Source organism: Carlito syrichta, unplaced genomic scaffold (genome assembly GCF_000164805.1).
Source record: "Carlito syrichta isolate Samal-C Ts95f unplaced genomic scaffold, Tarsius_syrichta-2.0.1 Scaffold303700, whole genome shotgun sequence".
NCBI lineage: Eukaryota > Metazoa > Chordata > Mammalia > Primates > Tarsiidae > Carlito > Carlito syrichta.
The window spans coordinates 158,135-172,902 of NW_007247796.1; the positions used below are offsets into that span (position 1 = coordinate 158,135).

A 14,768-nucleotide genomic window follows, 5' to 3' on the forward strand; every position below is an offset into this window, starting at 1 on the left:
TTTTCCACTCGTTTGTGTCATCTTTGATTTCTTTGAGCAGTGTTTTGTAGTTTTCATTGTAAAGGTCTTTCACATCTCTGGTTAGGAAGATGCCAAGGTATTTCATTTTTTTTTTTGTGGCTATTGTGAATGGAATTATGCTTTTTATTTGGGTTTCTGTTTCTTTATTATTGGTGTAAAGAAATGCGATTGTCTTTTGTACATTTATTTTATATCCTGAGACTTTGCCAAAGTCTTATCAGTGTAAGGAGGTTTTTGACAGATTCTCTTGGGTTTTCAAGGTACATGATCATGTCATCTGCAAAGACAGATAACTTGACTTTCTCTTTTGCTATTTGGATATCCCTGATTGCCTTCTCTTCTCTGATTGCTCTAGCTAGGACTTCCAATACTATATTGAACAGGAGGGGTGAGAGTGGGCATCCTTGTCTTGTTCCAGTTTTCAGGGGAAATGGTTCCAATTTTTGTCTGTTTAGGAATATGCTGGTTGTGGGTTTCTCGTAGGTGGCTTTTACTATTTTGAGGTATGTTCCCTGTATGCCTAGATGTTTGAGGGTTTTTATCAAAAGGAATGTTGAATTTTATCAAAAGCTTTTTCTGCATCTAATGATATAATCATGTGGTTTTTGTTTTGATATCTGTTGATGTATTTAATTACATTTATGGTTTTACGAATGTTGAACCAGCCTTGCATCCCAGGTATGAAGCCTACTTGGTCATGATGGATGATTTTTGAGATGTGTTGTTGAATCCGGTTTGCTAGGATCTTGTTGAGAATTTTAAAATCTATGTTCATCAAAGATATTGGCCTGTAATTCTCTCTCTTTGTTGGGTCTTTACCTTGCTTGGTTATCAATGTGATGTTAGCTTCGGAAAATGATTTGGGTAGAGTTCCATCTTTCTCAATCTCCTGGGATACCTTCAGTAGGATTGGTATCAGCTCCTCCTTAAATGTCTTGTAGAATTCTGCTGGAAAGCCATCTGAACCAGGGCTTTTTTTTGTAGGTAGTTTTCTTATTACGTAGTCAATTTCCTTGATTGTTATTGGTCTATTTAGGGTCTCAATTTCTTCTTGTTTCAACCTAGGCAGGTCGTATGATTTCAGAAAGTCCTCCATTTCCTTAAGGTTTTCAAGTTTGTTTCCATACAAGTGTACGTAGTAGTCTCTGATGATCTTTTGTATTTCTTCAGGGTCAGATGTGACTTCATCTTTTGTGTTTCTGATTGTGTTTATTTGGGCTGTTTCTGTCTTTTTCTTGGTCAGTCTAACTAGGGGACCATCAATCTTGTTTATCCTTTTGAAGAACCAGCTTTTTGTTTCATTGATTTTTTTTGTGTTATCTTTTTGTCTTCTATGTCCTGGATTTGGGCTTTTATTTTGGTGATCTGGATTCCTCTGCTGAAATTAGGATTTTGGTGGTCTTGCTTTTCCAGCTTCGTAAGTGACTTGTTCGGCTATTAATTTGTGATCCTTCTATTTTCTTCATGTGCGTTTTTATGGATATAAATTCCCCTCAAACTACAGCTTTCATGGCATCCCAGAGATTTTAGTATGATGTTTCTTCATTTTCATTTGTTTCCACCTGCCTTTTAATCTCTGTTTTGATTTCATCATTGACCCAGGAGTCGTTTGGCATCATGCTGTTTAGTGTCCATGTTTTTGTGGGTTTTAGGGGGACTTTGTTGGTGTTGATGTTTATTTTTATTCCACTGTGGTCCAAGAAGGTACATGGTAAAATTTCTGTTCTTTTAAATTTGCTTGTACTTGATTTATGGCCAAGTATGTGGTCAATCTTAGAGTACGTTCCATGCGGTGATGAGTAGAACGTATATTCTGTGGTCTTTGGCTGGAGTGTTCTGTAGATATCAATTAAGTCCATTTGGTCAAGAGTCACATTGAGGTTTCAGGTCTCATTGCTGATTTTTTGTCCTGATGATCTGTCAAGGGTTGTGAGTGGGGTGTTGAAGTCCCCAGCTATGATGGTGTTGGAGCCGATATCTTTTTTTAGTTTACCTAGAAGCTGCTTTATGAAAGTTGGTGCTCCTATGTTGGGTGCATATATGTTTAAGATGGATATTTCTTGCTGATGGATTGAACCTTTTATCATTATGTAGTGACCTTCTGTATCTTTTTCAATTTTTAATAGCTTGAAGGGTATTTTGTCTGAAATTAAGATTGCTACTCCTCCTTTCTTTTGTGTTCTGTTCACCTGAAAGTTTGTTTCTTATCCTCTTACTTTGAGTCTGTGAGTGTCCTTTCTAGTGAGGTGAATCTCTTGAAGGCAATAGATTGTTGCCTGGTGATATTTTATCCATTTTGCCATTCTATGTCTTTTCAGTGGTGCATTTATTCCATTCACGTTTAGGCTAATTATTGAAATGCAAGAGTTTATTCCTGTCATAAGGTTCTTACAGAGTTTTTTTTCCTGTTTATTTGTTGTCTTTCTTTTGGTTTTGGAGTTGTTTCATGTGTATTTTTAATATTTTGCCTGTACTCTTGTGAAGAATGTTGTTCTTTTTTCCTTTTCTTCTGTGTTCAGTACTTTCTTAAGTGTTTCTTGTAGAGGTGATCTAGTGGCAGCGTAGGTTCTTAGGGATTGGATATCTGGAAAAGATTTCAATTCTCTCTCACTAATGAAGCTTAGCTTGGCTGGGTAGGTTATTCTTGGTTGAAATTGTTTATCTTTTATAACTTTGAAGGTAGGACTCTAGGCTCTCCTAGCCTGGAGGGTTTCTGTAGATAAATCTGCTGCTATTCTAATTGGTCTTCCCTGGTATGTAGTCTGGCCTTTTTTTCTTGCTGCCTTTAGGAGTTTTCTTCTATAGCTACTTCCTTTAAGTGAATTATTATGTGTCTGGGAGTGGATCTTCTCATTTGTTGTCTTGCAGGGGTTCTCTGAATCTCTTGTGCTTGAATTTTTGCACCACTGATGAGATGAGGGAAGTTTTCTTGAATGATTTCATGAAATGTTTGTTCCAGTGTGACCTCTGACTCTCTCTGCCTCAGGAAGGCCTATTACTCTTAGATTGGGTCTCTTGAAGTAATCATTCATCTCCTGAAGGTTTTGTTCTGACTTTTTAATCTTCTTTTCTATGTTTTTGACAGTTTGGGTTAGTTCTAGGTTTTGATCTTCAAGTTCTGAGATTCTTTTTTCTGCTTGGCTAATTCTGCTTTCCATGCTTATTAGTTTGTTATTTATTTCCATCACAGTATTTTTTACTGCTGTTATTTCTGTCATCAGCTCCTTCCTACTTTCCTCTTGTCTCCCTTCAATTTTTTAAATTCTCTCTATTAATGCCTTGATGTCTGGGTTTGTTGCTTGTGACCAGTCATTCTGGGGGCTCTTCATTGTTTGTTTCTGATGTCTGTTTCTCAGTGTCTGACCTCCCAGGGGTCTGTGTGAGCCCTGTGTTCTTCTTTTGGTTTTTCTTCATTTGTGCAGATTTTTCCTCCCTACTTTTCCCTTCCCTCCACTTCCCTGTGTTCTTTAATTCTTTTATTCAGGGGTGGAGGGGTTTCTTTTACTTCTGTTTGTTCAATCTCCTATTCTTCCTTATGTATTTCCTCTTGCTTTGTTCAGTTCTGGAGTTGGACTGTAGGTTAAGGGCAGTCCTTTTTGTAGTTTTGGGATTTAATTAAGGGGGAATTGTGGTTCAGAATCTCCCTGCAGATCCTGGTATCCACCAACAGGTGTATGGGTAGTCTGAAACCCACTTCCCACTGCCTTGGAGTCTGTCTCTGCAGTGGGGTTGTAGGTTTATTCCCTGAAAGCAAAATGAGGTTAACAGAGGGAAGAGAATGTAGCAGACAGTGGGGGGAGGAGGGAGGTGGAGAGAGAGAGGAGTGAGAGGGAAAACAGATGAGTGTACTGACTGGTAAGTGAAAAGAGACACAAAGACTGAAACAAATATAAAGAAAAATAACCATGACTGAAAACTAACCTACAACCATATAAAAAACTAAAACATGCAATGGTGCTAACGTACATGCTGACCAACCTCCTTATTGGTGTGCTATTCCTTTATACAAAGATGGGTTTTACAGAGAAATAAGAAAAAAGGACATGAAAAAAAAAGGGAAAAGGGATAGATTAAAGTCAGTAGACTAACAGAACCAACCAAGCACGCTCTGAAACTTTTTCTTTAAGTCCAATGTCCTTTCAGCTCTGATTTCTAACTGTCTTTGCAGACTGGTAGAATTGTTCACATTTAGGGTCAGTTGCCCCTGGCCTGCTGTGAAGAACAGTTCAGATACGGACCCCCTGCCAAGTCTATTACTGAGATCTGGCTTTTTCTATTTGAGCCTCTGCCATTCCCGTTTTGATGTTGTTACCTTGGACCCCCAGCAGGTGGTGCTATCCCACAGCTACAGTCTAGAAGGGAGTGAGCTGGTTAGGGATCCGTGACCTGCCCGGCAATTTCTCCGTACTGGGGGGTGGGGGTGGTGGTGTTCCACAGGCCTGTCTCTGGGCTAGGGGCGTGGTGTGGCAGTGGCAGCTGCAGCCAGGCAGCGACGATTTCAGAAGATCCTGCTTGCTCGGGCTTCATGGTCTGAAGTCATGGGTCTCTTCAGGCATAAGCTGGGAATGACCACAGCGGCGGCATCTGCAACTGCAGGAGCAGCCCGGACTGCCATGATATCTGAGTAGTGACGGAGGGTGACAGTGGTGGCTGAGCTCCCTGTGAAGAGCAGGCTGTGGAAGATGGGAGCTGCAGCCCTAGGGAGAGAGCAAGGGTCTTTATGAGTGCTCTTTCGCAGAGGGTCTCACAGACCATGCTGCCCTGTTGCCATCTTGCCGGATGTCCCACCCATTTGTTTTTATACCCAAATAGCTAAATTTAAAATTTTAAGAAACCTAAAAAGTAATTTAAAATTGTATAGGCTGAGCAATTGGCTCACGTCTATAATCCCAGCACTTTGGGAGGCAGAAGTGAGAGGACTGCTTGAGCCCATGGGTTAGAGACCAGTCTGCACAACTTGGCAAGACTTAGTCTATTTGTGTATTTTAAAATGTAATGTATCTCATCTTGAACAATGTCAATCAATTTTCTGAAGAACACAAATCATTTAAGAATGCAAATGGAGGAAAGACGTTATATGTACCACGCTCTGTATTTTGACTTGTTTTCATATGATTCCTGAATTTGCATGCCTGTACTTCTGTTTAAGGTCTCCAACCTATTTGCTCGAGATGAAATTGATGAGATTAGTAGCGATCTGACATCAGTCATGAAAAAGGATTACCCCCGGCGTCCTCCTACCAATGAGAACCTGTATGACTACTTCATGAGCCGGGTCCGAAAGAACCTCCATATTGTGCTCTGCTTCTCACCAGTGGGGGAGAAATTTCGAAACCGAGCTTTGAAGTTCCCTGCCCTTATTTCTGGTTGCACTATTGACTGGTTCAGCCGATGGCCCAAGGATGCTTTAATTGCTGGTTAGTATGATGAAAATATTTGTTTGTTTTTCTGGTTTCCAATGTTTATTTATTTAAGTTTTGTGCTATTTGCTATCTCTGTACTGGGCTGAGACAACTCACTTTGTCCAACTTTTTTTTTTTGAGTTGGGGTCTCACAGGATCATGGCTCACTGCAGTCTTGACCTCCTGGACTCAAGTGATCCTTTTGCCTCAGCCTTCTGAATATCCAGAACTACAGGCACATGCCACCATGTCCAGCTGGTTTTTAAAATTTTTTTGTAGAGACAAGGTCTCACTATGTTGCCTAGACTGGTCTTGAACTCTTGGGCTCAGACAATCACCCTGCCTCAGTCTCCCAAAGTGCTGGGATTGTAGGGGTGAGCCACCACACCTGGCCACTTTGTCCAGAGTTTCAGAATTTCTCTTACAAGATAGTGCTCTTTCTTATTTAGTAGATAATTTTTCCCAGAGTGTGGTTTTCAGAAAATGGGGTCTTCAGTTTGTACCCCCTCAGGCTTATGTTGAAAGATTTTAGCTTTTTCAGTGATGCTTGAAGCCTTTGCCTCAATTGGCTCTGCTTCTGGGATGTCACGGGAAGGCACCGAGGTTTTAATATCTTGGATAGCATTTGTGTTTTTCTTAAGTGGACTTGTCAACCCAAGAGTAGTTAAACCCAAATACCTCTTGGACATTTCCTTCTTGTGGCTGCAGTACTGGAAATTAAAGAGGAAAACATTACTCAGCAATCCTCTGCTGGTCTCTGTCCTTGGCAAAGGATGTTAACCAGAGTGATCTCTGATGGGGCCCTTGCTGCTTCTACTCCCTTCTAATCTTCCAAGCCATGGAACCTGAATGCTTCCTTACACTATACATAAAACTGGAACATAAAAGTAGTACAGGAGATGTTAGAGAGCATACATTTAGCACATTTAGGTTTTTTTTTTAAACCCCCCAGACAGATTTTTTTTTCTTTCTTTTTTTTTTTTACAGAATGTCACTCTGTTGTCCAGGCTGGAGAGCAATAGTGTAGTCACTGCTCACCGCAGCCTCCGACTCCTGGCCTCATGTGATTCTTCTGCTGCAGCCTCCTGAGTAGCTAGGACTGCAGGTGTGCACCATCATACCTGGCTACTTTAATTTAATTTACTTTGTAGAGATGAGGTCTTCCTGTGTTGCCAAGTCTAGTCTCAAACTCTTGGTTTCAAGCAATCCCCCCACCTTGGCCTCCCAAAGTGTTGGGATTATAGACTTGGGCCACCCTGCCCGGCCTATCTGTGGATATTTTAAAATATGCAAATACTTGGATCTTATCCCTGACCCCTACATCAGGACCTGAGGAGAACCTTGATTTAGGGTAGTAGTTTTCAATCTCTGTCTGTTTCTTTTTTATGTTTAAAGCAGACATGCCTTATTTTCTAGTGATACCTTACAGGTGGCTCTAACAGACAAAATGGTGAAAAGTGGAAGGGAGGGGGAAGCTTCCTGGAGCCTCGCCTTACCCTTCCTCTTGCCTCCCCCACCATTGCCTCTGCCGCTCTTTGGTATCCTGTCTGAAATGACTGAGTAACCCATCTCCTGTACGTTAGAGAAGGAGGAACAGGACAGAGTGAAGTTGAGGGAATATTAGAGGTAGGAAAAAACCAGTAAGATCAGTACTGAGACAACAACTCAAGTTTCCTTCTCTCTCTCTCTCTATCATCTATCTATATCATCTCTATCATCTATCTATTATCTCTATCATTATATCTTCTATCTTCTATTATCTATCTATCTCTCTCTCTATCATCTATCCATCTATCATCTCTATCTAATCTATCCATCATCCATTTATATCTCTTTCTTTTTTAAAGACACCTGCCTAGCAAATTCTGCTTATTCATTTTATTTTATTTTTATTTTAGATTTAGGGGCAAACATGCAGGTTTGTTACACGGGCATGTTGTGTGATGGTGATGTTTGGGCTTCTACTGAGGCCATCATCCAAATGGTGAGCATGCTACCCAATAGATAGTTTTTCAACCCTTGCCCCATCCTTCCCTCACATGCTTATGTCCATGTGTATCCAGTGTTTAGCTCCTACTTATAAATGAGAACATGCAATATTTTGTTTTCTGTTTCTGTGTTAATTCCCTTAGAATAATGGCCTGCACCTGTATCTCTGTTGCTGCAAAGTACATGACTTTTTTTAATGACTGCATAGTATTCCATGGTGCATATGTACCACATTTTCTTTATCCAGTCCACTGTTGGTGGGCACCTAAGTTGGTTCCATGTCTTTGCTATTGTGAATAGTGCTGTGATAAACATATGAGTGCCAGTGTCTCTTTGGTAGAATGATTTTTGCTCCTTTGGGTGTTTACCTAGTAGTGGGAGTGCTATTTTTAGTTCTTTGAGAAATCTTCCTGCTTTCCACAGGGGCTGAACTAGCTTACATTTCCACTAACAGGGTAGTAGCCTTCCCTTTTCTTTGCAACCTTGCCAACATCTGTTGTATTTTGACTTATTAATAATAGCCATTCTGACTGGTATGATATGGTATCTCATTTTAGTTTTTATTTGCTTTTCTCTGACGATTCTCTAAAGCTTTGTCCTCAGAATATCACTATTGACAATACTGGTTGTCCAATCAATATTGTCAGTAGTGAACTGTGCTGTGCATTTGTATTTCAAATGTTAAAAAGTGAAATGTACAGCATAGTTCTCTTTTTTGTTTTATGAGGTTTGAGAAAAAACAGTGATTTAAAATTTAAAGACTCATAAAAATGTAAATACAACTAGAGGTAAGAGTTTAAAACTCCTTGAAGTAAGATATACATACAGAGCCCAAACAAGAGTAGTTTAGAGCTATATTAAAGTTTACTGTGAAATGTGATTATCACCATGTAAGCATGTTTCAAAATGCCATGCAAGGTGTTATCATTAACAACAAAAATAACAATTTTAGGTGACAGATACTGTAATATGCCATAATTAAGATGGTTTAATTTAAATGTGGAACCCCTCCTGCTAAGTCCCTATTTCAGTCATCCTTTCTTTTATAAGACAGAGGTCTTATTGATCCTTACTTGGTTAATTTTTCACAAATCTGAACCATCCTTTTAAATCTCATCACATCAACCCAAACCAAAATTACAAGGAGGGCAAAGGAACTGTCATTTCTGTGTCCTCAGTTCTAGCAATTGTCCTGACCTTTATGCATGGACCTATTTGTTCATTTATTCAAAGCATATTTAGTGAGCTTCCTGTCTTTATGGAGGCAGACACATCGGAGGGCAAGGCAAGACAGATTAATTTTTTTACTTCGCATTCTCTCACCAGGAAGGCTTAGCCATAGTCTCCTGTATAATATGCCCTATCAATTTTTATCTCCAGTCTAGTCTGTCTCCTGGCTTGAAATCTGTGCACCCTGCTGCCTGCTGGACCCATTCTCTTGGATGTTTCACTGACTGCTTAGACTCAAAATGTCTGAAACTTACTGGTTCTCCTCTGGTTTTTCTCTCAGGAAGTTCCACCAACTTTCATCAAACTAGGCAATGAAACATCTCTTTATCTTCAATGCCTCTCCTTCCTTCAACACTCAAGACTTACCTGTTACCAAATCATGCCAACTTAGGTTTTAAATATTGGTGGAATCTATCCAACTCTCCCTTTCACCGACATCCTTGACCAAACTATCATGGTTGCTCACCTGGAAAACCCAAATAGCTTTCTAATGATCTTTCCACCTCCTTCACCTGTCTCCCATTCATTTCACATTGAAAACAGAATAGTGGTAAGAGCATGAACCCAATCATTTTTATTTCTGTGTAAAAATTTCCATGTTTATTCCCATTATTCCTAGGAAAAAGAGCACAGCCTTTAGCATGGCCTTCATGTCTGGGAAGAGCTGGCTCTACCTACCTCCCCAGCCTTTCCTGAGGTCACTTTTTCTTCCTCCTTTGTTTTCCTGGATCCTTGAACATGTTATTAATTTTTTTTGTCCCATGCAATGCCCTCCTCCTCCCATTCCTCCCTGCACACTCCTTCTTTGTCTGCATAATGCTGGCTCAGTTAAATGTCATCTCCTCAGGGAAAACTTGCTCTGATTCTGCCATTTCCCCACTAAGCCTGGTTCTCTGTTATCTGTTTCATAGCACTCTGTGCTTTTCCTTCCACTTACACAGTTGGTAATTTATGTATCTACTTGTGTGATTTATTTGAAGAATAATTATCTTCCTACTAGACTAAAAATTCCATGAGATCAAGAACTACATATCTTTTGCTCACAATTTCAGCAGGTACTGCTGTTATAGTTGTGATGTGGAATAAATGAATCAGACTGTGCAAAAATGCGTCATCTTCCCACATTATGGCCCTAACTTGCTTGCAATCTTTCTCTAACTCAATACAAACCTTCTCTCTTTTTTCTTCAGATATGCCTCTTTGTCCTCTGAATGTGCTTTAATCATCCTTATCTTACCACACATGTCCCCATACAAAGAATGTTCTTCTTCATCTTTTTTTGTTCATGCAAGTCCCAAAGCTTACTGAAGACATCACATCTTTCAATCCTTCTCTGTTCATTTAGAAATACTTAAAAATTCCCCACTTTTTTTGAACCCTCTATATCTTTAACGCTCATACTTTTCATAATTGAATTTAAATCTTTTAAAATCTTTTGATAACTAGTAAACTTTTGTGGTTATATCTCAAAATTAGTCTATTTCCAGTCTGTGTACTATATAAATACTTAGTTCTTTGCTAGTTGTAGTAATGGGTAAAATGTTGAAAGACTGAAGTTATGGTTCCTTTCTTCTGTCAATAGAAAATCTTATTGGGAAAACCAATGTTTACACACCTAATGCTAACCTGTCTTATGCTATTTTTAAAGAATACCATCTGTGGGTATTAGAAGTGCTTAACTTAGGGATTTGAGGGTTATTTATTCATTTTAGAAAATTAGCAATACAGTTTCTAGAAAAGCTTTTATTTAAATTACCTTAAGAATGCGGATTCTGAATTCAATTATTATCCTCAGCTATGTCTAGAAGGAAATATATGATTTTGCTTGTGCTAGCATTTCATTATATTATAATAAATATTTTCAGTCAAATAAAATTATTAAATTATTGTTTTTCTAATTTAAAGAAACTCCAAAGCTTGATACCAGATTTAGTACTTTAATTAGTACTTTTGAAACAAAAGTGAGTTATATATGTGTGAATTTAAATGGACTGAATCTCTTGATGAAACATTTAAAGACATATATGCTTTGTTTTATGTTGTAAAATTCCTGAAGGTAGACCCTGGCATTGGGGGGGGTTGAATGTTAAAGATGACAGGAGGGATTTTTTTATAGCCTCCTGAGTGAATCTCAGCAGGCTTGAGCCACTCTAAGAGGGAGTGTTCTGATCCTTTGTACAACCTTTCCTGCAGCAGAGATTGTGGGTCTGTGGAAAAATATACTTAAAACCCATGCCGTTTTTATTCTCTTTGACTTTTTGAAGAGACAAAAAGGCAACTTGCTATATAAACAAAAAGGTTACCATTATCGATACTGTCTGCTTACATAAAAAGGAAAACATGGGGGGGAAGGGAGATGGGATTAACAATAGCAAATATCTGTCTGGGAACGGGGAAACACCTCATATCAACAGGGTGCCTGAATGAAACGTAATTGTATACCTAACCCTTAACTGTACCCTACAACATCATAATAATAATAAAAAAAAAGAGAAACAAAAAAAAGTGAATGTTACGATTAAAAAAAAAAAAGGAAAACAAATTATTATGTGGTAAATTCAAGGAGCTTTTCAAAAAGTGGAAACTTCCTTGAGGATGTTCCATAATGTCAAGTGAAGCACTTAGAACTGTGCCTGGCACATGGTAAATATTGCAGCCATTATGGTTAACATCTGTAAACATTGTATCATAGGTAATTGTTTTCAGTGCTCAGATTTAAACTTTCTACAATGTATATTGTTCTTTGTACTGGTTTCTTAACTTATGTAAGAAAATATAGTTTCTGATTATTATTATAATTATTATTTTTGAGTTGGAGTCTCACTCTGTTGCCCAGGCCGAAGTTCAGCACCATACTCACGGCCACGCAAGCTCGACCAACTGGCCTCAGGCGATCCTTCCACCTCAGCCTTCCAAATAGCTGGAACTACAGATGCACACCACCATGCCTGGCTAATTTTTGTGATTTATTGTAGAGATGAGGTCTCACCAAGTTGCCCAGGCTGGTCTCGAACCCCTGGGCCCAGGCAGTCCCTTCGCCTTGGCCTCCCAAAGTGCTAGGATTACAAGCTGAGCCACTGCACACAGGCCCGATTATTATAATTATTACCTTTCAGTACATGGTAAAGTGTATTTGTAACCAAGTTGATGAACCACCTGTATCATTTACATAGATGTAAATACTGCCTAAAAAATAACAGCATTAAGAACTGAATTTAGTGATCAACTATTAATGTTGATCTATTAATTTTTATGTCTTTGCTAACTATCACCTGTTAGGCTTACTTATTTGATTCCTTTTATTCCACTCCCATTTTTGTTGTGCATATTTTTATTTACAACTCTTAGGTACGTAGGCCGTGTGTTCTAAGATAAGTAAAAATAGTTGTGATAATTTGTATTTATTTATTTAAGTTGGAGTCTCACTCTGTTGCCCAAGCTGGAGTGCAGTGGCACACTCACAGCCATCCCTCAACCTGCTGGGCTCAGGTGATCCTTCCACCTCAGCCTTCCAAATAGCCAGAACTGTAGGCATGCACTACCACGCCCAGCTAATTTTTTGATTTATTGTAGAGACGAGGTCTTACCATGTTGCTCAGGCTGATCTTGAACCCACGGGCTCAGGCAGTCCTCTCGCCTCGGCCTCCCAAAGTGCTGGGAGCCACCGCACCTGACCTGTTGTGATAATTTTTAACAGTATTATGCATAACACTTGTAAATTCCTTGGGATAGAGACCAAGTTTTATAGTTCTCTTTCATTCCATGTTACTCATCGTAGTGGGTGGCTCTGTAGCAGGCATTCAACATATTTGTGGTGACTGATTAGCTCTGACTTTATGGCCTATTCTTATAGCAGGAAATGCTGTCTTAGAATTGGTCCCCTGTTTGACACCATGGGAAAGGTAAAAGTCTCCAATAGGAGACTTATACCCAAACATTTTTAAACAACACCGTATATTAGAGCTGACCACAAATACCTGGTTGCCACATTTAAGAACAAGATGATCTAGGCATACAAAAAATTAGTGACGAACACTGCCACATGCCAAATGCAGTCAGAGCCTGAGGGAATTAAGGGTATGACAGGTTCTGAATAAAAAAATAAATGGCATTGTTAAATATGAGTACCAGGTGGGCACTGATTTTTGAGTTATTGATGCCATTTTGTCCTTATGTAAACCATAAAACATGTTGACTGCTGACCAGAACCTGCAGCTGTATAAAAGAGACTTCTCTGCACAAGCATCAGAAAACAAAAATGATGATAGGCTTAAAGATCTTTTAAAAATATAGTTTTATATATAAAACGCAAAATAAAACTGTTGATGTTGCAGGCCTGGGGCCAGCAATGCAGACATAGATCTTCCTAGCTGGGGCTACAAAAAGGGTATGCAGTCCTAAGAAATGTCCAAGTCTTTAAAAAATAACCAGTTAACATTAAGAATGGAAATTCACATTCACATGCCACACACTTTCATCCTTATTCTTTCTAGTGTCCGAACACTTCCTCTCTTCCTATGATATTGACTGCAGTCTGGAAACCAAGAGGGAGGTGGTCCAATGCATGGGCTCCTTCCAAGATGGGGTGGCTGAGAAGTGTGCTGATTATTTCCAGAGATTCCGACGTTCTACCCATGTGACACCCAAATCATACCTCTCCTTTATCCAGGGCTATAAGTTCATATATGCAGAAAAACATGTGGAAGTGCAGACCCTGGCCAACAGGTGAGTGGGAAGTTCAAATATAAAGTTATGTTCTAACAGTGGCTCTCCACCTGAGCCAAACTTGCCCCCAGTGGACATTTTGCAACGGCCGGAGACATTTTTGTGTGTTACTAGTGGAATGGCAGGACAGGAAGGGGTGCTACTGACATTTAGTGGATAGAGACCAGGGTTGCTACCAAATAACCTGCAGTGCACAGAATAGCCCCACAGCAAGTATTTTCCAATCCAAAATGTCAATAGTGCTGAGGTTCAGAAACCCTCCTCTAGAGCCTTTTCAGAGGATTATTCCATGAATCCTAGGGACTTTGTTGTTGCTCAATAGGATGAACTGTTGCCAGGATTTTGTGTGGCCTATGATTTTCTATGACACTGATTAGACATAGGGTTGGAAATAATAGACTTGGAAGGGAGTTGAGAATGTAAACATCCCCTTCTCTCTTCTCTTATCTCTTTCTCCACATTTTTTCAGAGTGACTGAGAGTGAAGAGCCTGACCAATGTATATATTCACCACCCAGGGAATACTCTGCTATCCTTAAGTTTGTTCTAAATGTCACTGTGCTTTTCTGACAAGCCAGATCTTCTACCTGAATATGCCCAGAGTCAGCTGTGATTGCTTTGTGAGGGATCCCTGGGTGGATGATTGCACTTTATAACTCTGAGGGCTCCCATTTTTTAAGATCATGTTATTTAAAGCTCAGATGGGCATCTAGGTCCATTTCAAGGCTGTTCTGATGGCTTCAAATTTGTTTCTCTCCTTGAGCCCAAGTCTTTCTTCTTTTAACTTTCTTGGTCTCATTTGAAAAACAAGTTATTTCTTTTCCTTCCTCCATGACAGGGTTTTAAACACCTAAAGTCTATTGTCATTTAGCCTAATATCATGAAGCATGTTTTCTGCATGATTCTAGGCCCCCTGCTTTATTCACCATTTCATGAAGCGTGTTCCAGAAGTTCACTCTTCCCACACATGATCTATGAAGAACATGTATGTTGTCAATCTGGAGTCAAGCATGGTCTTACAGCATTTTTGTTAAGCCCTCTTGGGTTTGCTAGTTGTGTATACTCATTCTTCAAATAAAATCATCATTACTCACTAGTGAACTGGTATTTGGGAAATATGGCCAAGTACTCCACATTTTAATGTTGTTTACTTGCATTTTTCAATACCAGAATGAATACTGGATTGGAAAAGCTGAAAGAAGCTTCGGAGTCTGTTGCAGCCTTGAGCAAAGAACTAGAAGTGAAAGAAAAGGAGCTACAAGTGGCCAATGAGAAAGCTGACACGGTGGGTGGACATTTACACATGTGCCATATTCCTTTTGAGTTCCCAGTTTGCAAATGTATATATGTATATTCACTAAGCTTTAACTGTGGAAGCATACATTAGTTATTTCCACTGGAA

The 14,768-nt window shown here is 39.4% G+C and overlaps 1 protein-coding gene across 1 annotated transcript in view; it reads left to right on the forward strand.

Annotated features, from left to right (window-relative positions):
- Positions 1–14,768, forward strand: part of DNAH5 (dynein axonemal heavy chain 5) — a gene marked incomplete at its 5' end in the record, with an annotated part of 277,065 nt that overhangs the window by 157,642 nt on the left and 104,655 nt on the right. Inside the window, 3 exons of the mRNA XM_008059081.1 lie at positions 5,171–5,438; positions 13,136–13,367; positions 14,537–14,651. Coding sequence (XP_008057272.2) covers positions 5,171–5,438; positions 13,136–13,367; positions 14,537–14,651 — 615 coding nt within the window. The remainder of the gene's footprint in view (positions 1–5,170; positions 5,439–13,135; positions 13,368–14,536; positions 14,652–14,768) is intronic.